This window comes from Dendrobates tinctorius, unplaced genomic scaffold (genome assembly GCF_039654945.1).
Source record: "Dendrobates tinctorius isolate UK_male_01 unplaced genomic scaffold, ASM3965494v1 ptg000070l, whole genome shotgun sequence".
NCBI classification, from domain to species: Eukaryota; Metazoa; Chordata; class Amphibia; order Anura; family Dendrobatidae; genus Dendrobates; species Dendrobates tinctorius.
This window is the reverse complement of record NW_027361738.1, coordinates 22,883,073-22,907,350: the sequence shown is the minus strand read 5'-3', so window position 1 is coordinate 22,907,350 and position 24,278 is coordinate 22,883,073. Positions and strand designations below refer to the sequence as shown.

The window sequence follows — 24,278 nt, the reverse complement described above, 5'->3', positions numbered from 1 at the left end:
TTTAGTAAATACACAGCAGTAACGCACATATATACAACATATTGTATAAATAGCGTTATACACTGTCATGAGAACAAGGGATGCTTGCACGATCTCGGCACATCCCTTACATTTCCTCACAGTTTTCCCTAATGGTGAATGGTTTTACCACTCCCATCCAGATGCTACCAATAACAGCTCAGCTGCGTCCAACACTGATGGACTGCTAGATCAGCTTCTGAGCTGTGATAAGCAGCATTTGGGAGGGAGGGGTAAACACACATTCCCCCACAGAATACCCTGAAGAACTTCCCAGTTGGACTGTAAAGCAGAGACTTCACATAGTGTGCTCCAGAAGAAACAACTGTGAATATCTCTGCACTGGATCAACACAGCACAAGACGGGTAAGAGCTGCAGAATCAGGAGACCTCAGATATTTAACAAGGTTTTTAAGTGAAATATCCTCTTTAATACAAATGAACATTATCATCTTGTCTAAAGTACTACAATACAATACAATCTGTCATTTGCAGTGGAGGAGTGGCTAAACATGTATCAAGGTAAGAAAATAATTTAACATTTCTATTATGTTATAGACATAAAGGAAATCAGAAAATACCTGAACCCAGGCATGCTGCATGCTACAATTGTTTAATTTCCTGCCTTTCAAGGTTAATCTGCCACTCCCTAAGAATGTTAACTACTATACACAAATAAAGTCACAAACACTGGACCTCACACGGTGATTGCTACATGCTCCAGGAACAAAAAATAAAGGGTTCTACAAACAGATTCGTGGACCACATTTAGTATTGTCTGCTTAGGTTTACATAAGAAACAACTAGCGAGATTAAAGGGACCATGTCAGCACAGAATGACTGTTCAAGCCAAGTGCAAGCGCTTGCTGCTTCACAACGGAGACAAAAATGTAAATACACCTTCACGCCTGCTTGTTTTCCCTCAATTTTATTTACATAAAATGCTCAGAGAAGACATACAAAGTCAGCAGGATAAGTTATATGACGCCCAGCATCAATTATATTATTTAAATGATGAGCAAAATGCCTGTACTTGGCTTGAACAGTCATATTATGCTGAGAGAGTCCCTTTAAAGGGAATCTCTCAGCTATAAAAAGGGTATTTACCTGCAGATCTGCAGATATTGTAGTAATCTTTATGTAGATGCCATTTCAAACATGTTTGACTGCCTAACTGGAACAGCAGCTGCAGGGAGAAAATAAGTTATAGTCTCCCTGCAGCTGCACTCTACAAGTCGTGAGGGTGCTACTGGGGGCTGTAGTAGTCAGCTCTTAGTACACAGTGAGCGAAGTATAATCACTCCCCTGCTCCCTGACTAACAGCTTGCTCTGCAGCGAGTGTGCAGACCATATTGTTAGTCAAAGTACATGTGAAAGTGATTACAATGTGTTCTAAGAACTGATTGTTACAGCCCCCAGTAGCGCCTCAATGACTGTAAGTGTGCAGCTTCAAGGAGAATATCCTTTCATTTTCTCCCTACAGAAACTCTTCCAGTTAGACAGCCAAACATTTTTTTAATTGGCAAATACATTTTTTTAAGTTTACAAGTTCCCTTTAAAGTACTTTATGACAGATGTGATCAAGTCACAACTCATGTTTGAAACCTCCTTCTCCAGAGATCTCATAGATCTTTTACCGATCATAATATTATATATATACGGTACATGATAGGCACAAATTGGGTATATTCCCACAATCCAGGACTAGAATGTTTGTTGCATCCAAAGCGCTGCCTTCTATTGAACGCAGGTAAATCCCGCAAGAGTTCACTGAACCGTGTGGATTCACAGTGTACAATACATTCTATTGAGGTCATTTGTGCAGCGGAAACTAGGGTCTCCGCAAGAGAAATTCACATGCTGTGGTCATGAAAGACACGCCGCATAACAGTCTCCGGGGGTGACCCACAGGCGCAGATGCACACATAGTGGACATGAGATTTCTAGAAATCCCATCCACTATGCTGCTACATCTGGCCGCTGCAGGTTGACGCTGCATAAATACGCAGTGACAAACCCACAGCAGGTCCTCATCAGTTCCTGGATGACTCATGACTGCTCATATAACATGAAGTAATTGTTGATATAGACGTGTTAATGTTTTTCCTCTCTGTTCTACATTTTGTTTGGTATAAACCAGTCTTATACAGTGCTGTGCAAATTAATTGGGACAAAGCATTTTTTTAAGTAAAATCGTAAGTTAGCTACCAGTCAGTGATTCAATGATTCAAACCAGTTTTAACTGCTTTGAACAGGTGTGAGTGCCTATTCAAAGCGGTTCAAACTGGTTTGAATTACTGACTGGTAACTAACTTACGATTTTACTTAAAAAAATGCTTTGTCCCAATTAATTTGCACAGCACTGTCGTTTCATATTCAAGGTTTCATACTTGGCCTAATATTGTCTTATCTCATATGCAATGTTCTGAGAAAACTGTGTTATGGGTACATGATAAATAAAAGTTATTATAACATATTTGTCAGAGAGGGGCAGCAGGTGGAGATTTCCAAATGGGAACTACATTGTTTGTAAAAAGCTAAGATAAGAAGTATTCACAGAGAAATAAACAGAATTGTTTTGCTTACAACAAGTGTGTATTCTTTTCTTTGAGAGCTTGTTATTTGGAGGGCCAAGTCTCCCCCTTCACGACGGGACACATTTTCGTTTCCATTTTTTTCCTCCCCTTCTTCCCAGAGCCATAGCTGTTTTATTTTTCCGTCCACATAGACATATGAGGGCTTGTTTTTTGTGAGACAAGTTGCACTTTTGAATGACATCATTCAGTGTTCAACATAGTGTACTCGAAAATGGGAAAACAATTCTATGCGCGGTGAAATTGTGAAAAGAACACACAAATCTGACATTGTTTTTTTTAAATTTTTTTTCACAGTGTACAATTTGTAGTAAAAATGACCATGCAATATGATTCTCCTCATCAATATGATTCTCCTCATCAATATGATTACGGCGACACAGAACATGTCCAGTTGTTTTCAGAATTCTTTTTTCACTACTAAAATTATAAGTTTTAAAAAAATAAAAAATTTGGAGTTGCGTCTCCATTTTCCTAGACTCGTGACATTTGTATTTGCTTGTTACAGCATTTTTTTGTGAAATTGCGGTGACCAAAAAAATGTAATTTTGGCGTTCTTGAATTTTTTTTTTTTACGATGTTTACTGATCAGGTTGTTTTTATATTTTGAGTGATTATACTTTTATGAACACAGCAATACCAAATATGTGTATTTTTTAATAGCTTTATTTTCACTGGATGGAAAGAGGGTGATTTGAACTTTTATTTATTTTTTATTTTTTTCATTTTTTTAAACTTTTTTTTCACTTTTTACTGATTTTGCTAGCCCCCTTAAGCTGGAGTCACACATAGCGACTTACCAGCGATCCCGACAATGATATAAACGTGTCAGGATCGCTGGTAAGTCGCTGTGTGATCGCTGGAGAGCTGTCAAACAAACAGCTTCACCAGTGATCAGCACAGCGATGCCGAGCACCCGGCATCACTGTGTTCATTAGTGCTGATGCCATATCCCTGTAAAAAAATAGAATTAATATAAAAAATATTGTTATTCTCACCTTCAGACGTCCCGCGCTGCCATCCCGCCTCTCTCCACGCTCCAGTCCCAGTAATCCTTTGCGAGAATGACCGCAAAAATGTCACGGTCTCGCAGCAGCGCGACGTCTCGCGGTCATTCGTGCAAAGGATCACTGGGACCGGGAGCGTGGAGAGAGGCGGGATGGCAGCGCGGGACATCGGAAGGTGAGAATAACAATGTTTTTAAATTATTTTTTTTACAGCTGATCGCTGGTCTCCCGCCTGTCACATGTAGTGATGCGTGCTGGCCAGCGGGAGACCAGCGACGAAAAATATGTCCAGAGGTTTCTTGCAGTGATCAGCGATACCGGCAGGTGGGCCGGTTGCTGATCGCTGTCACACACAGCGATCTCGCTGGTGAGATCGCTGTTGTGTCACAAAAGTTGTGACTCAGCAGTGATCTCGCTAGCGAGATTGCTATGTGTGACTCCCGCTTTAGGGGGAACCTCAGCATCGCTTCATATAGCAGAAATCACAGTCTCCTTTGAAGCTCTGCCACAGGCACGGCTTCAAAGAAGTTCTGTAATGACAGTCACGGTGGTCATCAGTTGATCCCCGGCTGTCATGACAAGGAAGTAAGTACCAGCGCGCTCGTTGGTGCAACTTAACTGGTTAACGGCAGCTCCTGGCTACAGCTGCGATTGTTAGCGGAAGATCCTGGCTGTAATTCACAGCCATCACCTGCCGGGTGAGCTCTCTCCATACACCTGCTTCCGACTTGCACCAGATATATGCGGCGCATGTCGTGAAGGGGATTATTTGGCCTCACTGGTGATCCTGTTATCTAACTATAGTAGGAACAAAAACAGCTACAACATGTGTAATGCACATAAAACGTGGGGGGTTACTCATTTATTTATCAAGATATATCAAGATTTATGTTATGTAGTAGAATTCAGCATTGAATCTCGAAAAAAATTTGAAAAAAGTGAACAAAGCGTGCTAAAAGTATGGCCCAAGTCTAAATTCTTAGTTATTGCCTTTGGATAATCCCTATAATTTATGACATTTTTAATCCAGAGTATAAAATGTGCAGAGTTAATTACAAACGAAAAAGAAATCCAAAGTGTAGAAACCTGAATGTTACGTACAGTTTGAATCTGAGAAGCATCAGTAGAGAGGCTGGTTGTTAAAGCTCCTGTGTTATTTTTCTTGTCATCAAACCAGGATATTTCCTAGCCAATAAAAAAAAAATATATTGATGTTATAACTCGTACAGAAGGAGATATTGAACCTTCCTGTTGACACTAACCTGACGCAACATTGCTTTGAATGCCAAATGCCTTAGACGCATAGTGAGAACTTCTCCTGATCTTCCAAACATGAAACCCTGATCAGTAAAAAACATCAATTATTTAAAGAACAATATATTTAAAACAATCAGTAATTCTACAATGATAAAATTGGATTAAAAAGAAAGTGTCACATTGTCCTATCTGTGGACAGCATGGTATAGAGAAGGAGAAGTTGAGCAGAATGATATAAAGTATGTCAGAAAAGATTTAGTATATCTTGTATTTTATTCATTGAATTCCTTGGTGTTTGTATGTATATGAGTCCAGTGGGTGGTCCTACACAGTCATTGGCAGCTATTTCTGCATATACAGTCATACTGGGAAGACTGTCAATCACTGAGTAGGACCGTCCACTGGACTCATGCATACGAACATCAGGCATTTCAATGAATAAAATGCAAGTTTTAATGAAACTTTTCCAAAAATGTATATCAAGTTGATCAGCTCCTCTTTCTTTTTAATATCCTACCTGCAGATCAGGTGCCATTTACAATGTGACAGATTCCTTTTAAGACAATATAATACTAATAATAATTAGCAGAAAGTGCACAAACCAATAGATTATATAATAAAAACATAAAGGAAAATCTGAATAAAGGAATCGTGAAAGAAATTTTTTTTAAAACAAATGTCTGTGCAGCCAGCCACTCTCAACCTCCAGCATTTCTTCTTTAAACTATATCCTCAGCATTCCACATTATGAACTGAGACTATTATCCTACATTGAGGAGAGACAGACAATGCCATGCAGTGAACTATTAAGTGGCAGATCACTGAATCTCCAGCACTTTACAGTATTTAAAGGGAATCTGTCAGTAGGTTTTTGCTATGTAATCTGAAGACAGAAAGTGGTAGAGGTTAAAACACAGATTTCAGCGATGCCTCTCTTATCAAGCTCTGTGGTTTTGTTTGCTTGCAATGATTTCTTAAGCACCAGGACCTTATCATTGCTGGGACAAACAAGCACCTCCCTTCCTATGGAAATTATATACAGAGCCTGGTGTGGACGGGGTTAGTCCCAGAAAGCTGCCAGTCATAGCAGTCAGCTCTGTGTGGTTTGTTCTCTGTGCTTTGTGCTCTGAATTGAGACATTCTGATCATCTGTTGCCGGACCCTGGATTTGCCTATTGATTACCTGTTTGTCTTACCCCTTTTTCCTTGATGTACTCTGTCCTTGGAATTCTGACTCTGGTCTGTAACGTGACTATGCCTTTGTCTCTTCCCTCTGTTTATAACATACCCTCTTTGCTCTTGGCCTCAGACTCCTTGACTATCCTGACTCATGGCTTGTCTGTGAGCAGTGATTCTGTGTCACAGATTCACCTTCATTCCACAGCACTGAGCATGATCTCTCTGCTATAAAGAGCGAGATTGAGCACCACATCACACTATTCAGAGTAGAAAGTTCACTTTCTATGCTATGGAGTGATGAAGTGCAGCTAGGCATGCTGGGAACTTTAAATCCGGATGCCTTCCACTGATTTTTCAACAGAAAATTGGTAGTTTGCATACCAAGCACCAGATTGCATGGTAAAATAAATTACTTTGACTAATGTAATAAATTATATTTAGATAGTATGTTATTTTTGTCATTACTAACAAGCTAAAATAGAAAGTAGTGTTGAAATCTGGTGAAAGATACTTTTTAAATACAAAAAACTGGGTTTATAGAAAAAGATCATCAACTTACCTGTAAGAAGTAAGTAAAAAAAGACACAAAACCAAGTACTGCAAACATTATGCAATAAAAATCGGATTCTCTTTTTATTCTATCCGGATCATCATATCGAAAGAGCTGTCAAAACAGGAAAAGTAGTTATCATCCAGGAAGTGAAAACAGAGGAGAAAGAAAGCCTCAGCATATAGGAGGAGATCAGAAAGTTGGGTGATACTAAAACATCCTGCTTATGGATAATATGGTTGGCAGGTATCTTTTTTGCTGCACAGCATCGCTACATTATAATTCATTTCCAATTCCATTGATTATTTAAAAGTAACTTTACAATTTTGTCATAATTTGATTTATTCAAAGGTTGTAAAAGAAATCCAAATGTAATCCGTTTCACATCACGTACATGAGATTTATTCATCCCTATGTCTTCTTACATCAAAAGGAAGATGAAACATGACAACTACCATTGATCTCCTGTACATCATGTGATTGGGTGGCGAAACGTAGGTTGATCTGATGCCTGAGTTTGCCTCTGGAACTTTGATTCTTAAATGCTTTTACCACTGCAACTTTTGTGAGTAAGACAATAAAGCCAAATTCTTGCACATTCTCTGGCTCTATCCCACTCATGTCTTTGATTCTTAAAGTTTCTTTACAGAGATAGGAGGAGAAATGCTAGAAAGAGCAAGGCAGAGAAAATGGCATTCAACCGGGATGATTGTAAACATCCATTATTGGGTGGCAAGTAGAGACCCCTGGAATTCTGTATTCCCCATTGTTTATTGAGTTGCAGCCCATAAGACTGTTGTAATATTGTAAGAAAAGGAAGCATAATGACTTTGCCTTAAACGTTTTGTGGCTTCTCAAAAAAGTTGTTGATTCACCTCTGGGCAAAAAAACTGTGGTTGTGGTTTTTTACACTCATTCTTTGATTATTCCAGCCATCACTTTTCATTTGTCTCATGCTGTCATCTGTAGAGAACTGAGACCAATTAGGTCTTCTATGTAAAAGCTAGAAAAGCATTCTCCAATACTCTGTAGAATCAAGAGGGTCCAATGACAAACTCAACTCTTCCTTAAGAAGAAGAGCATGCATCCTGTGTTTCTCTTTACATGGTTACGAGATAGGAGGATATCAAGATGTGTGGGCTGCATGTGCAGGATTAATATGGTCCAGAGAGTATCAACAAGTCTTTTTATTCACACCAATGCATTTTGGGTTAGAAAAACAAAGTGTGGGGGGCGTGGCCTATGCTCAGGACGATGATGGACGTCTGAGCGGTGAGCTCCTGCATATACAGCCACAAAAGCGACTCCAGCGCAATTAAAAAGAAGATATTTTTTATACATTTACATTTTATATACATTATACATTTACAAATGTCCCAGGACCTTCTTTAGATCCACCTCTGAAGATTTGGAACCCCTGCGTCCAAGCCTGCCTAGCCTGTGAGAAGCGGTGACTGAAGCGGTAAAAATGGCGGGAGCAGCTGATTCAAATGCGGCAAGAGTCTGGGAGTCCCTTCACTAAGCGGTGACGTCACCGTCAAAGAGCGGGAACCGCTTTGAACAGTAGCCGCTGCAGAAGCTGTATCCCGTGGCCGCGGTGAGTCCAAAACCTCCAACGCTCACCAGTTGAGAAAAGGCTGTACATCAGCGCTGAGAAGAGGGGAAGAAAAAGCGCGGGAAGCGGCTGTGAGGCGGCACCATTACAGCGCTCTGCAGCAAAGGAGATCAGCCTGACAAGCAGAGATCGGGAAATAACCATTGACGCCGCAGCCGGAGGAGCGGCATAGGAAGGAGGCGGAGGAGGAGGCGCGGCTGGCGGTGGTGACAGGACGTGACGGGCGAAGATAAGAGCGGTGCTACAGGCGAACCGCTGAAGGCAAAGGGGAGTCCATTACTCCTGAAGAGAAATCGGCTGGGAAGAAAGAGTGGCGGGAGACGTCTTAGAGGAAGAAAGAAGAATGTCGGTGTATTGAAGTTATCTCCGGGACAGAAGATTCAGCAAAGGAAGCTACTTTAACCTAAAACAATAGCCCTGTTAGGGCTGCATAAGTAAGAGAGCTTAAATCCTCTGTGCTGCAGGGGATCAGTCTTAATATTGGTGGCCATTTGGAGGGGAGGGTGATTGCCTTCATTATTGCGGGTATTGGGGATACTTGAGGGCTTTAACATATATTTATCGGGCACATTTTGTTTTTTCTTTTTATGGATGATCTACCATACAGAAGGTTTATATATAAATTAGAATTGCCCTGGTCCTATAATTTTAAAGGGCACAGTATATGTGGAATTTTTATAACAAGAAACAGTACATTATTTGATCGCCGCATAAATACCCATATATGGACTCTGTAGCAGGAACCTAGAGTGGGGGATTTGGTCTATTGGGAATCTTATATACCGTTTCAGGTAACATTCGATCCTCTGGATTAATTAATTCTGCAAAGTAGTGTCCTTGCTTACCCACACTACTAAAGACTGAACTTATTCGATACCCATTAATTTTACCGCACAGTGGTATTTGTGACCTTGAAGCTAAATTTTGGGAGACAACTACAGGTCATAAGACATTTATTACCTAAGAAGTATTGCCAAGAATTTTTTACCAAGCTTTTATCTTAGAGATACTACTACCCTATTCCGCCTGCTGTTTAACCCTGCACAGTGTCCTTACTATATGCAATGTTAAATTATTAGCTATAGTTTATAAATATTAATATATACTAGACCAGTACTAAACAGTCTGGTAACTGAGTCATATCTACTATTTTGAGGGCCAAAATCCCCTCAATTTTTCTGAAGTGTACGCTACCAGCGGATGACAGGATATTATAATTCCGGTAATATAGCATAGTTAGACGTATACAGTTTTAAGACATTACTTACTACCGACAAATTTATAGGACCTTGTCTACACATAATTGGTGATTCTTTTGTCATTTGGCGCACTAATTAGCATACTTGATCTAATCAAACAGTATGGCATCTGGTAACCTGAGATATAAAGGACAATCAAATAGCACCCAAAATAAATGGGGTTCCACAAAAACGGGACACAACAGAGGCTCCTCTGATTCAGTAAGTCCCCACAAATCCAGATCTCCACTTGAGAGACCTGAAGACAGATATAAACCCTCATTAAAAGACACAAATTCTTGTCATGGCAAATTAACACAAGAGAAAAAAGTACAAAGAGACCTGCTCCCTGAGCGTAGTAAATCTCTGAAACCTACTGTGAGAACTAAAAATGACACTCAACATGTCGATCCCAATATTACATGTGAAGACAATATGGACTCTTCCCAGTCTCACAAACGTAAGACCCTGGGAAAGGGCGATAAGGCTAGTGGAGTTTCTGTTTTAGATTCGGATAGTACCTCAGAGGAATTGTCTCTTAACGGGAGTCCCAATAGACCCCTACAAAAAAAAGGGCGTTTAGTGGCCGCACTTTTGGAAGGTCCCTCCATGAACACGATTAACTACGAATCTTTCTTTGATTCAGAGAGACAAGTATCGGAAGGGGTCCTTGCCAATTTCTGTAAGGCATTAAAAGATTCCATTACTCTGGGCTTTGAGGTTCAAAGAAACCTCATACAAGAGGTTAGCGACAAATTTACACACAGGTTTGAGGTCAATGAGACCAAAATAACGAAGCTGGAAAATGAAATTGAGACATTAGCCCAACAAAATCTAGATCTGGGAGAACAAGTTAAATCTCTCCAGTCCAAAACGACTGACTTAGAAGACAGAAGTAGACAAAATAATCTTAAAATTAGGGGCATACCAGAGACGATAATACAGGAGGATCTTTCTAATTACGCCAAAACTATGTTTAAAAAAGCAATCCCTTCACTGTCAGATATTCATCTGACAATCGACAGAATACACAGGCTACCAAGTCCAAAAGGCATACCCCCAGACAAACCTAGAGACACCATTCTGAGGTTATTATTCTTTGATACCAAAGAAAAAATTCTAAAATTTTTAAGAGACAAACATACTTTCCCAGTCCCGTATGACAACATAAAAGTTTTCTCGGATTTTTAAAAAAATACTATGGATGCCAGAAGGGCATTCAGGGAAATTACTACCACACTAAGAGACCTAGGACTCACCTATAGATGGGGTTTTCCCACCAGGGTCATAGTTTCATACAAGGGCAGGAATATCTCCCTGATTAATCCTGATGAAGGTCGGGACTTCCTAGCCTACCTTCAAAAAGATCTTAAAGATAAAGGTTGACCTGAGACATCAAATTTCTTTAAGGTCTTTATTTTGGAGAGAGTATCACATTTAAGCTAAAGAAGTTTTATGTTATATTTCTTACATAGTGGTTGTTCTTGTGGGAACCGGGTTACCTTTTTTTCCCCGCTTTCAGGAGATAGCCACAATAGGTGGCTCCCTCCAGGAGTTCTCCGTATAGTAGCTCTTTTTTCTCTAACTTTTAGTGATTAAATTTAGCTTTTTTCTTTATTTCCTTTATTTTGTTCTTGTTTAAGAAACCAGACTCCAAGTGGCTCCACACTAAATGGATATCAAACTTCTTTCTTATAATGTGAGAGGTCTTAACAGTCCATTTAAAAGACACGCGTTGTGGAAAGAAATTAGAAATTACCAGGCAGATGTAATCTGCTTACAAGAAGTAAGACTAGCTAAAGATAACCACCCGTTCTTCCAGAATAAAAATTATTCTAATATTTTTAAGGCTTTGAAACCAACCAAAAAAGCGGCAGTAATTACTATTGTTAGTAACAAAATATCATTTAAGTTGCAGTTGGAAGAGGTAGATCCAGAAGGAAGATTTCATATCTTGGTATGTGATCTCAATGGTACTACGTTTACGATAGTTAATATATATGCCCCAAATAGTAAACAGCTTCCCTTCTTCAATAAACTAACCAAGAAAATTGAAAAGGTCAGGAAGGGAGAGTTGATTTTGGTGGGAGACTTTAATTTGGTGCCCAATAATGACCTGGATGCATCATCCCAGGCACGTAAATCATGCCCATCGTTAGGCAACTGGCTCTCCAACAATGAATTATATGATGTTTTCCGTTGCCTCAATACTTCCTCTAGAGAGTATACTTATTTTTCCGAAACCCACCAATCTTCTTCTCGAATAGATCTTTTTCTTACCAGTGTCTTCTCTCTTTCTAAATTTAAAAAACATTGAAATTCTCAACAAAACTTTTTCAGATCACTCCCCAATAAGGGCAGAATTTGACACAGGCCCTTCAACATCTAATACATATTTGTGGAGGACCAATATTTCACTGCTTAAGACTAATAAATTTAGGGAAATCATTGATAAAGCACTCAATAATTACTTTGCAGATAATGCCACAGAACACATTGACCCATTTATTTTATGGCAAGCCCACAAAGCTGTAATCAGAGGGTGCATCATGCAAGTAGCGGCTAGAAACAGGAGAGAAAAAAGGGAAAAAATCTCAAATCTACAATCACAAATTAAACTACAAGAGGACCAGCAAAATAGTCTAGCAAGCCCATCACATACCACCCAAATGGAAATATTAGACTTAAGGCAGCAATTGAAAGCATTACTTATTTTAGATTATGACGCAGCAATAAGAGCCACTAAAGCCACTTATTATACCTCTACAAATAAACCCACACGTTATATGATGAGAAAAATACAAAGGGTTAGGATTTCAAGAAGAATTAACAAGATCTGAAACATAGCAGGACAACTGCAGTCACATCCGCAAGACATTGCTGATGTTTTTGCGAAATTTTTCCGAAGTCTTTATAACTTGGATCAAGAGCCTGGGTACCCTTCTCTCGACCAAACTGCTATAAATACATTTCTGACCGGTTTAAATCTCCCTCGTTTAAATGATTCGGATCTAGATACACTAAACAAACCCATCTCCATGGAGGAAATTGAGAAAACTATCGTAAATCTCAAACCTCTGAAATCACCCGGTCCAGATGGGTATGCTAACAAGTATTATCAAATATTTGCCAGAACCCTTACCCCCTTTTTAAAGGACCTTTACGATCAAGTAGCAATTACTGGTTCCTTTCCAAAAAGCATGTTGGAAGCAACTATAGTTTTATTACCCAAAGAAAAGGGGGACTCAGTGAATGTAAAAGATTTTAGGCCCATTTCCCTAATTAACGGGGATATTAAAATATTCTCCAAAATACTAGCTGAAAGACTTAAACATATTCTTCCCAAATTAATTAACACAGATCAGATGGGTTTTATTGTGGGTAGACAAACTGCAGATGGTACAAGAAGAGTCATTAATCTTCTCAACTTAATCAAAAAAACTAGCATCCCATCTCTTTTTGTAGCCTTAGATGCCGAAAAGGCGTTTGACAGACTTAATTGGCTTTATCTTCAAAATGTTATGTCTAAATTTGGCTTTGACGATCACTTTGTCTCTAAAATTTTTTCTCTTTACTCTAACCCAAATGCCAGAATTTACCTAAATAATTACTTGTCCAAATCCTTTAACATAACTAGTGGGACTAGACAAGGTTGCCCCCTCTCTCCCTTATTGTTTGCAATGGCAATGGAACCTCTAGCAGAAGCAATTAGGGCAAATCCATTAATCACCGGGTACAATACTAAAAATCGTTCCCATAAAGTAAGCCTATTTGCGGATGACCTATTCTTATCCTTAACCAACCCTATTAAATCTGTCAAAACCTTAATGGAAATAATAGAACAACTTTCCAGAATATCCTGTTTTAAAATTAATAGGGGGAAATCTAAAGTAATGCCATTTAATGTACTGCCAGAAGAAGTTAAAGAAATCCTGGATTCTACTAACTTTCAATTGGAAACTCAAACCTTGACTTACTTAGGTATAAACATCACAAATAATTTCAATCAGATTGTGCCTAGTAATATTGAAGGTCTAATAAAGGCCATTTCCAAAGATTCCAAACATCTTGAAAGTTTGAACCTTACTCTGATGGGACGTATATTGGTGGTGAAATCTATCATACTACCTAAGATTCTTTATATTTTTCGTTCAATTCCTCTTAAAATTAATGAAAAATTCATAAATAAAATACAAGAATTAATTAAAATATTTGTCTGGGGCAATAAAAAACCAAGAGTAGCATATACTATTCTTTTCAAAAGTAAGAAACACGGAGGTTTAGCTCTACCTAATATTAGGGCCTATTATCAGGCGATTTTGATAAAAAATAGTCAACAATGGTTCAAATCTGAAGAGCAGCCTACCTGGATGGATCTTGAATTAGCAAGTAGTCACTATAAACCGCTACAAAATACATTCTCTAGTCATATATTAGAGCCTAAAACTAAGCGCCACTCTAACTCAATTGTACATGCCATATTGGACGCATGGTCGAAATTTGCTAAATTAAAAAAGAATAAGAATAGAACTATATCACTAAAAAACTGTCCTCTTAAACTCCTTGAGGCAATGTTTCAGTTATCCATACCCAGGATTTGGTTTGATTTACAGATTAAGAAAGTAGGAGATATATGGGACGGTAGTAGGGTGCTCTCCTTTTCCGAGATCAAGGAGAAATACCATATGCCTTCTGGGGAGTTTCTCTCTTATCAGATCTTGAAGGATAATCTGCTACTTCTGATACGTAGAAGATCTTTGAAATTAGGGATTGTGGCTTTACTAGTCAATCACGGTAATGCCAAATTGAACTGGACCTGCAAAAATATATATAGTCGCTTCAATGGGGACTCCATTTTTATGAAACATGTATACATGGAAAGATGGGAGATTGACCTAAGAAAGAAGTTTAACCCAGAGCAATGGGAATTCGCCATAGAACATACCTGCAGGGCCATGGTTTCTATGTCATTGCAAGAATCCTTCTATAAAGTTCTAGTCCGATGGTATTTCACGCCAACCAGACTAGCTCACATAGGGGATGGGATGTCTTCTCAATGTTGGAGAGGGTGTACTTTTCCTGGGAATTTGTTTCATATCTTTTGGAGTTGCCCCAAATTGCAAAATTTATGGATTGAAACTAGAGAACATATTAAATTGTTATCATCTGATCTTGTCGAGATCTCCCCCCAGATAGTAATTTTGTCCTTGGACATGGAAGAGGTGGATACATCCATCAGATATATTATGATACATATATTTACTGTAATTAAGAATCAAATTGCTTGCGGTGGAAAAAGACAGAAGTACCCACATTCTCAATTATTATAGACATTCTGCGTTCACAAAGTCTCATAGAAGAACGATTTGCATTTAATAACAATGCCTTACATAAATATCATCTAAAGTGGGCAGTGTGGAACTCAATTTACATGTAAAGTTATTAGTCTGTTGTATTATATACTTGGAGTCTGGTCTGAAAGTTATATGCTCTAGTTTCAATGTGGAGTTCTCTATTTTTTATTTCTTCCCCTGTTCCTCATGTTTGTTATCCCTGTCTTTCCTTTAATTTATGAAAAATTCAATAAATATATTTGAAAAAGAAAAACAAAGTGTGAATGTAAAACCTTTTTTAAAACGTTCTCATTAATCCCGCAACCCACACATCATGATAACCTCTGATCTGATAAATTGCTACCTGGAAGAAATTTTCCTCAAGCCAGGAGGCTATAGCAATTGCATATTAGGCTTCTATAGGTGTTGGGTCCTCACGCAACCATCACAGGTGAGCGCTACTATCACTCTCACCACTACTCTGCTCCTTACGGTGCTGCCCTATCGGTGCACTTCAGTCCCATTCACAATTCCTCACTCTTTAAATGATTTCATTATTCTCCTTACTTCAAGATGGATAGGATATTCTAATCTAAAGAAAATATGTTTTGGTCACATGTTAGCTTTAAGGTAGTTATATGGATATGTTAACCACAATAGTATTATTACTAGTAGTATTATTCTTTACACTGTTACCAAGGCTAGTGAAACATTTTCTGCCATTGTACTTGGATCTCATAATTTACTTACAGCAATTATTTTGGCAAAAAAGATGCAAAATCCCGGTTGAGTTCCGCCATTAATTATTGATGCAAGAATCCCAACCAAAATATAAGGCCATTCAGACTGGTTAAGCTTCAAAATTTTAAGGAAAGAAACATTGGGAACACTTTCCTGGAAAAAGAAAATAGTTCAGACACAATATTATCTTTCATAATCTTATATTTGTGGAATTGCCAGGGATTACTAAAACTTAATTTGAATCTACAATAAACAGCACAAAAACATGATAAAATATCCCTTAGAAACTCTAAAGACCATACCAAACACCTTCCATAGCAATCAGTTGAAAACTTGTTCAGCCAACAGCTATTCATGCCGGCAATATCCCCTATTTTAAACTCTTCCTTCCCTCCAACTTTATCTGTCATGGGAGAATAGAGAGGTCCCCATACACATAAACTTGTTGGTCCCTCCGACTTTGCTCCTGTGTGCATGGCCCCCTTTACAATGATGCTTAATGATGGTCAATTACTAATGGGTCCTGTGAAACATTGGGTTTAATAGAAATGAATAGGATCTGTTAATAAATCAGTAATTAGCCTTAACGACGTTGCCCACTACAAAGACATCCCTTTTTCAATTACTATGCTCCCCCATGGACCATAATAACAGCCATTCTCACCTCTGGTGCCAGCACCATTCCAATAATGTTGGTGCTAGGTCTCCAAGGACATTGCTATGTGATGTGAGCCCTGCAGCCAATCAGCGGTGCCTTCACTCTCACTTGCTTCAGAAGTAACTGAAATCCAGAGGAAGTCAGAGATCACCAGTATTTCTCACTTCTTGCAGATGTCAGTTTCATGCAAAGGAAGTGAGAGTGAAGCAGCCACTGACTGGCTGCAGAGATCACATGACAAAACAATTTCACACAAGTGTCGGGGGACCTGGTACCAACATCATTGGAAAGTGACCAGCAGTGGAGGCCAGTATTATTTTCCATAGGGGAGCAAAGCATGATAATTAGAAGGGGTTATCCAAGTAGTGGACAACCCCTTTTAAGCTGGTTTAAACAACTATATTACAACTACATTTTAATATCAGTTTTGTGGCAATTGACAAACCACCCTAAATTCTACTAATTATACTAAAGCAAATAAGAATCACCATAAAGATATATAATAATCCAATGCTAATTTTAGATGGGTCAATAATTCCTAAACTATGAACGCTCAATCCCAACTATTAGGCCATCTAAGCAGGATGACGCTAACAATTATCCGACAAACGAGCAACCCACTAGTGTGTTTTTATGTGCATTCTTAATAAAGTCTGTGCAATATGTATTCACTATTTTTTCAAGGTAGGATTTGAAGGTTTTCACGAATAGTATCCTCACCACTGAGTGCAATGTATTATTGTGGCATCATTTTTAAATCTGAGCAATGTTAAAACATTTTTAATGGCGGGTTTGAGACTAGTTTAAGACAATTGTCTTAGCGTTTGGATTCAAGGGTCTGTCCAGGACTTAACAATGACTTTTTAATTCCCAGAGTGTTGTAAAAATAAAATAAAAAAATACAGAATTTCACCTCTTGGATGTGTGCCGTTTCTACGAACACAGCACTGTTTCCCCCACCTGTTTCCTGGCATTAACAGTCGGAGGGAGGTGATCGGCTGCAGCCTTCACATTTTGTTTGTGAGGAAGAAACAGTGATGTCTACACCAGATGTTGCTGCCAAGAGGTCGCGGGAAACACAGTTCTGAGTATGGTGGATTACAGTTGGTTAAGGAGGGGAATATCTATTTTTTTAATTTTAATAACACTCTGAAGCTATTCAGAAAGGAACGTAAAGTACTGGATAACCTAACCCCTTTAAATAAGGATCCATATGGCATGCTAGCAATTGAGGTGATAATGAGCTTGTTAGTGAATGGCCTCCATTAGTACTGTAATTTGTAGTGTAGCTATTTTGTAATTGTAATTATATTTTACAATACAATATAACATTACTTATTTTGTGTTAAATTGTAAATTGTAAAACGTAGATATTTAGATATTTAAAGGAAATCTGTCACCAGGTTTTCCCCATTTAAAGTACACCTGCACCTTTAAGCCCTCTTTTACAGCATTTCAATATGTTGTATATATGTCCTCAATTCCCTATGCAAGGCACAAAAAAGATCTTTTAATAAAGTTACAAATGAAGTGTCTGGTCCTAAGGGCATCTCTATCACGATCCGGCACCTCTTCTCTTCTTGCGATCGCTGTCCTCCTTCTTGCTTCATGTAGATGACATATCCTAAGTCTTCCACACAGTGGCTTCCATCGGGCTACTGCTCAGGCGCACTTCTCTCTGCCCTATCGAGGCCAGAGCAAAGTACTCTAATGCATTTGCAGGGAAAGGGCAAAGAGCGCCAATGACTCATAGGTAAAGTCGGCGCATGTGCACTTCAATGCTTTGCTCTGCCCTCGGCAGGACAGAGAGAAGTGCGCCTACGCAGGAGCACATTGGGAAACACCGTGTGGATGATGTACGTCATATCATCCACATGAAGCAAGGAGGGGGGAAGATGATCATAAGAAGAGAGGAGGTATCGGATCAAGACCAGAGACGCCCATTTGTAAGTATAGTAAAAGGTATTTTTTATGCCTTGCATAGGGGATTGGGGACATTCATACATCATATAATATGCTGTAAAATAGGGCTTAAATGTGCTGGCCATACTTTGGGGAAAACCTGGTGACAGGTTCCCTTTAAGGTCTTACCTCTTCCTCATTCTCTTCTTCATTTTCATCTTCTTCCTTTTTCTCTTGTATGTTGTTTTTTATAGGGGAGTTAGGGCACTTTATCGATAATTGCTTTTTGGGTATTCCATTTACTGACTCTTTTATTTCATTGCTGTCTTCTGTTCCTTGTATAAACTGTTAAAAAATAGCATAAATCATCAAGCCACTGACTCCTTGCCATTTTAAAATGTCTCCTTCAGAGTCTGCAACAATCTATGTTTTTACATTTCTGACATGCACACCGTTCACTGTACTTGCGAACAAATCATGCAACTTAATTTTAGTGTATTGCGTGCCATGATTGCAGATACTGATGGTGTGGACATATTGCCTGTATGTCTGCAGTACAGTGTCCATTATCAGGTATGAGAATCAGGTATCAGACAGAGTATTTCTGATGTCTGATTTTGATATATGATCATGTCCTAAAATGGACACTGTACTGCAGCCTTTTATTCCTATTCTTTACATTATCAACAAAGCTTCCCACTGTGTCCCAAACTTTGTTTCTGGTCTGATTCTGGCACCACAGGTGATCTCTGGTATATAATTCAGTCTGTAAAAGTCTCATATGGTACTTTGATGCATGAAATCAATATTTGTACTATTTCGTTTGATGGGACTACTTCTTTATTATTTAACTTCCTGTATTACTTCACAACATTACTTCACCTTTTTCTGCTAAGGGCCATTTAGATATTTCTACCATACTTGTGGGGCACAATAAAGAAAAAAGGATGGTCAGTTTATCAACAACATGGGTGTGTTCTCCCAGGTATAGACCAGAGCCACGCATGGATCAGGGCAGAGCAGCCACAACAGAGACAAACATGGAAAGGTTTGATCCAGCGAAAAGGCTGTACATTTTGTGTATACAAAATGTAGCTTTTATTGCACCATTTAAAAAACAAATCCAATCTGTGTTTGGGCACATATGTGGCACCTCAGAGTCAGGTTGCCACGGTGACATTGCCTCCCTCTTAGGGGTCATGTCATGCTAGAAGGCAGGGGGTCTCCATGCCAGGTAATACACAACATGCATCACAATTCCTGCAGCAGGCCAGAGGGGGGAGCTCTAGACCTGAATTCAGGGGAGCTGTTCTCTCTGGTCGGGAGGAACAGTCAGTTAAGTCTGTTTGACTGTTGGTTGGTGGAGAGGGAAGGGACAGGAGCGGAGTCAAGGGCTCTTGGGAATTGAAGCTGTGTGGAGCTGACCCCGGAACAGAGCACTGACAAAAAGGACGCCAGAGTCCTTGGCTGGGCGGGTGCTGCATATACCGACAGCCGAATCTGGAGGGCAGGGGACTGCAAGCTCCCTGGCCACACCGAACACCCGAAGGCACGGCAGACCAAGAGCCTGGGGCTGACAATGAGAAGTCAGTGCCCGTGATAGGCTAACGCTGTCTGCCATACAGGTTAAAACCAACACGCAGAAGAGGGCTGCAGCTTAGCTACAGGCAGCAGGGACCCAAAAAGAGAGCGCAGCAGGAAGGTCCCCAACCCCACCTGGAAGGGTGGACCCCCTTAATGCCTCCAGGCAAGCTGGACTCCTTCTGTCATCTGTAACTAGTACCCCAGATTGCATTTTCATCTACCAAGAAGTAAAACGTAAAGAAAAGTGCACTTCTCTGTGTCCCTTACTTATTCTCTGCACCCCAACATTCATCACCACCTAAATAGCCAAAAATATTTACCCTAGGGCCCCGCTCTACCCATGGGGAGCTGTGCCATCTTTGCTGCGTCACCATTGGCCCCAGTGGACCTGAACTGCAGTGCCGGCCACCATTTGCCAAACACCACGGGTGGCGTCACGACTCAATATTATATAACTTTCCCCCATTTTTGACACAGCCAGGGCCACGGAAACAGATCACGGCCCCGTGACCTCCCCCAAAGAACTGTCGGGCCCGATTCCGAGTACCCCCTGGCCCTGGGGGGCATGTCACATATACACATGAGGTACCAGAAGAAAGACCATCGCGTTTCGATTTGCATCTTAGTCATGATCTACACCATGAGTAAGACGCAAGTTGAAATGCAGACTGGAATTGTTTTTTGAAGTGCACAATAAAAGCTACATTTTTTATATAGAAAACTTTCAGCTTCTTTGCTGGATCAAACTTCTCCATGTTTATTATCCTTTGGGGGCAGTACAAAACATTCACTAACTCCACCCACAAAGTACATCTTGGCACTGGCACTAGTGTCAGGCTATAATCTTTCATTGCACGTGCCCCAGCGTTCAGTAGTGAATACTGTGTGCGTGTGCTCATAGACCACGAAGAAACTGAAAGGCTGGCGGCCATCCAAACACAGTCATCGACCCAAACACTGCTGTCCCTGGGAATCTGTCCGGGGGCTGGAGAGAAATGGTCATCGCGGACCGGAAATGACCATCGGACCTGAAGTTCCCTCCCAAGTAAAAAGTAAAAAGTAGTCGGAAGCCATACATGACCTACACCACTGATTTTAGATTTTGCTTGCGTAGATTCAATCGATTAGCAAAATGGCCGAGTCTACTGTACCTGTGCTGTTGCAAGGCCATAATATATCCCTTTTATGTCCATTAATGCTGAATGAGAACCTTGCTCAATCACTGTGCCATTTTGTACCACCACAATTAGGTCCGCTGTCCAAACTGTACTGAGTCTATGGGCGATCACAATTGTTGTCCGTCCTTCACTGGCCTGAAAATAATGCAATCAATATAAATATAACTTAGACTACCCAACCTTCATCAAATGCTATTATTGTGGTTCACAAAATGTTCATCCTACATACCTTATCTAAAGCAGCCTGCACAATTGATTCACTTTCAGTATCTAGAGCAGAAGTGGCCTCATCCAGGAGAAGTATCTTAGGATTTCTCACTAAAGCTCTGGCTATTGCTATTCTTTGCTTTTGGCCACCACTTAACTGTGCCCCTCTTTCTCCGACAAGAGTTTCAAATTTCTGAAATGGAAACGATTAAAAAATATGTAATGCAAAACAAAGAAAGAATCTCTTAAACTTCACAAATTATGGTAATTGAAGTCTTAAGAGGTTGTTACCACTGTCCCTGAACACATAATGTACTGGACACATGATGTAATAGTGGCAGTAGAGCCTAATAAGTTTTTTTTATCTTTTTTTAAATTTTGACTCTCCATTAAAAGTATTTGGTACCTGATGTGTTAACTTTTGTTAAGTTCAAGTGGGTGTTATCATCAAACATTTTACACAAGGGGTGTGTACTTCTCCCTGCATGAGTCGTCCATTCATAAGCAGGCAGAAACACAGCAGAAAGAGAACATGCCCCCCACCAAAGCTTAGGTTTCTCAGTGTGTGAGAAGTAAGAATACAGATCTGACCTCTGATCTAACCCCAATGAGGTTATTAGAAAGTGATGAAAAATTAGAGCTGTGATGGCTCACACATTTCAGATATGGTTCCCATTGGGGTGAAGGGTAACACAACTGAGTTTAGTTATGTCACATTACACTCCTATCAACTCTCCTTTCCTCATAGTACTGTCAGCTTTGCTATACTGCCCCTCTCCTCATGCCTCCTGTCTAGAGACATGTCACACCTATGTCTGCTGTGCACAAAGGATCATTTGGGCATATCAGACATATAAGTGATTACTGACACAGCTCTGGACTGGCAGTGTGGGAAGGAGGGGCAGCACAGTAGAGCTGACAGTGATTGGGAGCCACACAGCTTTAGAGTGACAGTGAGAAAAGTGATGCTGTGTATAGGAAATTATGATTCTACACGATTGATATGATCAATAATAATAACAGCAGCTCAGTCAGGAACTGAGAGGGAGGGGGAGGGATGTGAGCAGCTAACTGCTGAATAGAAATAAATGGGCTGGATAGAGCTGATTAGTGTGTTGAGGGTAAACTCTCCTGAAATGTAACTACTGCCCACACTCGGACTGGGTCTGGGCAGGCATTGGTGGTCAGGCCCCAGAGAAGCCCTGTGAAAAATAAAAGCTCTCGTTGCCAGAGATTGGTAGCAAATAAAAAAAACAAGTTAGTTGAAAACTTGCTTATTGTCATGCTGTCTAAATAATTAAAGCAATTTAATATCTTGAGAATGTCCCTTTAAGTCGAGGAAAAACACACCAAACCCTCTTAAAGTTCATAAATAAATACAATAAATAGTACAGATCTGAATACCCTTGTAATCCTGTGAGTCACACACAGCTGTTATTGACATAGGTGCGAATGGACTGAACATCAGGTTGACATAATGTATTTGACACTCTACAATCTACAATTAGTGATTTATCAAACCTATTCTTAGAATACAATGAATTCCTAAAATATTGAACTACTGCACCCCAATTAGCTTTTACATGGGTATCTCAGTAACCTTCAATAACATTGCGCCGGTTACAACTTTGCCGGTTAGGGTACCGTTACACCTAGCGATGCACCAGCGATCCCGACCAGCGATATGACGCGGTCAGGATCGCTGGTGCATCGCTAGGTGGTCGCTAGTGAGCTGCCACACAGGCAGATCTCACCAGCGACATCGCTGGGGACGGGGATCGCTACTTACCTGTCAGACGCGGCGATCCTGATGTCCTCCCGCCCGTGTCCACACGTCGCTCGTCATCACAGCAGGAAGCGCCGCAGGAAGTGGCCGACGAGAAACGGTCCAGGAGCTTCTCGCGCGATCAGCGATAACCAGCGGGGGAGCCGGTCGGAGGTAAGTATCACATGCAGCGATATCGCTAGCAATATCGCTGCAACGTCACAAAATCGGTGACATTACAGCGATATTGCTAGCGATATCGCAGTGTGTAACAGGGGCTAGTTTCCCAGCTGCACACATTTCCCCAATCTCATCATTTTTATTTTTGTGTTTTAATTACTTTTATGGAGTACAATCAAAAGTAGTGTAAAAATCTAAGCGTTCAACACCCACTGCTGCGCCCCGATCTGATCTTATTTCCAGAGTCGTGCAATGTGCATGCAATGTATCTACGGTATATATTCAGCTTTTCCAGGCACTGGATTGCATCAAGTTCTATTTTATCATCCTAAATGCTGCCATTGATTTCTTACCTCAGGCAGTGCCATAATGAAGTCATAGGCATTAGCTTCTTTCGCTGCAGCTTCAATTTCCTCATCAGTAACATTTTCTCTCCCGTATCTGATATTTTGCCTAATAGATGTTCCAAACAAAATAGGCTCCTGGCTGACCACTCCGATAAATTCTCTGTAATGTCTTACATTCAGAGATTTTATGTCATGACCATCGACCATTACCTACAACAAAACAGCAGGCAATGTTTGATTTAATGGAGCAACATAAAAAAGCTTTTTTTTCAATTTTAATTTCTCAATAATATAATAATTCTCCAAATCATAATATAAACAATATAAGGGGACGTTGATACCACCTCTATTAAGCTTGCATGAAGCGACGACTCATTACTATATGCTTAAAGACAGAGAAAACCGAGTCTATGCTATTTTACAAAAATGATAGCAGGGGTATATTTACCAATGACGAGATGTGTTATTTGTAGCAAATTGGTATGGACTGGTTTGTTAAAACTTAACTTTTAATCATCCTTTATATAAAAACAATAATGTCAATAAAAAGTGCCATACAAAGTGCTCGTGCATAAGTGCATATAAAATATCAGACTATTCAATGCCGCCTGAAATAGCCCATTCAGGACAATATAGCAATTGTTATATCATATTGTGCCTTAATTTCAGCAGCCACACCTCAAAATGTAGCATGCATATTAGGCCTCAGTCCCTAAACCCAGATATCACAAAGACAGCCTATAGCTCCTCATAGAAACTGTCCTTTTAGGGTAAGACTGTTCCCTATGCTCTATATATGTCCATAAAGAACATTAAATATATCATTGAGTGAGTCACTGTACAAATATCAAACACCCTCAGAGCACAGTGTATAGGATCTCCTTTTATATCACTGCCCACATAACTCCTTTCTGGTGTATGAAAT

The 24,278-nt window shown here is 39.9% G+C and overlaps 1 protein-coding gene across 1 annotated transcript in view; it reads right to left on the bottom strand.

Annotated features, from left to right (window-relative positions):
• Positions 1–24,278, bottom strand: part of LOC141095455 (ATP-binding cassette sub-family B member 5-like) — a 184,396-nt gene that overhangs the window by 40,794 nt on the left and 119,324 nt on the right. Inside the window, exons 13-20 of the mRNA XM_073581462.1 lie at positions 23,360–23,563; positions 21,084–21,254; positions 20,828–20,989; positions 18,282–18,437; positions 15,542–15,685; positions 6,615–6,719; positions 4,882–4,959; positions 4,721–4,804 (exon numbers count right to left, since the gene is read on the bottom strand). Coding sequence (XP_073437563.1) covers positions 4,721–4,804; positions 4,882–4,959; positions 6,615–6,719; positions 15,542–15,685; positions 18,282–18,437; positions 20,828–20,989; positions 21,084–21,254; positions 23,360–23,563 — 1,104 coding nt within the window. The remainder of the gene's footprint in view (positions 1–4,720; positions 4,805–4,881; positions 4,960–6,614; positions 6,720–15,541; positions 15,686–18,281; positions 18,438–20,827; positions 20,990–21,083; positions 21,255–23,359; positions 23,564–24,278) is intronic.